Raw genomic sequence first — 2,178 nt, 5'->3', positions numbered from 1 at the left:
AGGGACCTTGACAGGCTGGAGAGGTGGGCCAGTGCCAACCTCATGAAGTTCAACAAGTCCAAGTCCAGGGTCCTGCACCTGGGTTGGTGCAACCCCCACAAAAATACAGACTGAGGGGAGAATGGATAGAGAGCAGCCCTGAGGAGAAGGACCTGGGGGTGGCAGTAGATGAGAAGCTCGACATGAGCCGCCAGTGTGTGCTGGAGCCCAGAGAGCAACTGCATCCTGGGCTGCATCAAAAAAAGTGTGGCCAGCAGGGCCAGGGAGGGGATTCTGCCCCTCTACTCTGCTCTGGTGAGATCACACCTGGAACACTGTGTACAGTTCTGGTGCCCTCAGCACAAGAAGGATATGGACCTGCTGGAAAGGGTCCAGAGAAGGGACACAAAGATGAGGCTGGAGCACCTCTGCTATGAAGACAGGCTGAGAGAGTTGAGTCCTTACCTGACCCTGCACAGCATCATCGCTGGCTTCCTGCTCTGAGGAGAAGCTGTCATCCTCTTCTTCAGAGTAGTTATCAATGTCTGGGGAGCGATCTGAAAGCAGACAGTGCAGATACGAGAGCTAAGTATGACACCTGTTATGAGTCTAGTGAAATGATTGGTATTGCTGGCAGGCACTTAGGGACATACTCCATTACCCATATCGTGTCCCACATGCTCGCCTTCAGGTCTGTGATGAGTGCTAACACACCTGAAGCTTTGATTTTAGGACCTGAGGGGATGCTCCCATCCTCATGGTCAATGGGCTGACTGGACAGAGAGTAGATGCTGATTTCAGCCACTCGGATGTTCACATCCTTCATGTTGCTGTGAAGGCCCAGAAGCTGTCCGCCGTCTGTTGGGTGCTGCATCACCTAGGCAGACAGACAAGCCTCCTGCCAGGGTGACACAATGGTGGCTGGCAGTCCACCCCCTCTCTCTTACAGGTAGCCAACAAGCCAGACCACTCACAGCACCGAGCACCTGCCAGCCAGCCCAGCTTCCTTCCCAGCACTGGCACAGGAAGGCCATGCAAAGCTCCTCCCTACTTCCAGCACCCTGTACCTCGGCCATGTTAATGATGCCCACTGCAAGGGTCTTGTAGCCCAGGATCGTGCGGTTCTTGTATCTCTTCCTCCGCTGCAGCATGATCTGCAGTTTGTTGCCATCTCTCTTAAGGAAGTGTGGGTACTGGGGAAGGGAAGCATAGGGAATATGGCAGCATGAGGGCAGGGCATAGCATGACACAGGTACAAAACTCTTCCTCAGGCTCATAGACAGCAGGATCTGACCTGTTGAACTTCGAGGTGCCCCTCAAAGGCCACCTGCACTCTGCATCATCCTCCAAATCCACAATGCCCAGCAAAATAACCCCTGGAGCAATGGAGCAGCTGGCCAGCAGCAGGAGTCTGTGCTGTTATGATCTGGGCACGGGCAACCACAGGCCGCCTCTCCTCAGAAGCTGCCCCCTTCATACTGAGCCCCCAAAGCTTAGCTTGCCAAGAAATGCCAGGTGAGGGGAGCACCAGAGAGCCCAGGGGACCAGGCAACACAAGGTACCTGCAGTGAGAAGGTCAGCTCCAGCTCAGTCTCCATCAGGCCACCAGGTGGGAGGACGTATTCATTTGATCTCAGGACTCGTTTTGAACCCTACAAGATTGGTAGAGGCACACAGCTCAGTTGGAGCATCTTGGCCCCAAACTCCACTGCACCACACACACAAGTTAATGGTCCACAAGGCAAGACCCAGTGCCTTGTCCCTGTTCTCTTTCACCTCACAGGGCCACATTACACACACGAATCAAGGCTTCACAAAAGCCTGCAGTTTCTCCTGAGCTGCCAAAGCCCCCTTCTCCTTGCCTGCCTGCCAGGGAGCACCTGTTCTTCCCAAGCCTGCACTGCTGAGTCTGGCTCCAGGTGCCATTTACAGCTATGGCCTTACACACACAGCTCCAGCCCTAGGCTCTGGATGTCAGTGAAACACTGGTGGACACTCATTGCAAGGAACAGGACAAAGGCTGATTTGTTATCACAATGTAAGCAGAAGGGAGCAGCAGCAGAACTCAGGGACCCCTAAAGAGCAGCAATACTTATGTTCAGGCCAGTTCTTTATAGGTGCAATGACCTGGCAGGCTGCACCCTGGCTGAGCTCAAACCTAGGAGATACCTGGCTTGAGGCGTCACATGAAGGGAAAGA

The 2,178-nt window shown here is 54.1% G+C and overlaps 1 protein-coding gene across 1 annotated transcript in view; it reads right to left on the bottom strand.

Annotated features, from left to right (window-relative positions):
* The window catches only part of LOC104388677 (phosphofurin acidic cluster sorting protein 1-like), a 21,547-nt gene that overhangs the window by 14,426 nt on the left and 4,943 nt on the right, over nt 1-2,178 (bottom strand). The window contains 4 exon segments of the mRNA XM_009997564.1: nt 445-536; nt 694-856; nt 1,047-1,172; nt 1,542-1,631. Of these exon segments, the coding sequence (XP_009995866.1) occupies nt 445-536; nt 694-856; nt 1,047-1,172; nt 1,542-1,631 (471 nt within the window).

This window comes from Chaetura pelagica, unplaced genomic scaffold (assembly GCF_000747805.2).
Source record: "Chaetura pelagica isolate M959 unplaced genomic scaffold, ChaPel_1.0 scaffold505, whole genome shotgun sequence".
NCBI classification, from domain to species: domain Eukaryota; kingdom Metazoa; phylum Chordata; class Aves; order Apodiformes; family Apodidae; genus Chaetura; species Chaetura pelagica.
This window is presented reverse-complemented; position numbering and strand designations above follow the sequence as displayed.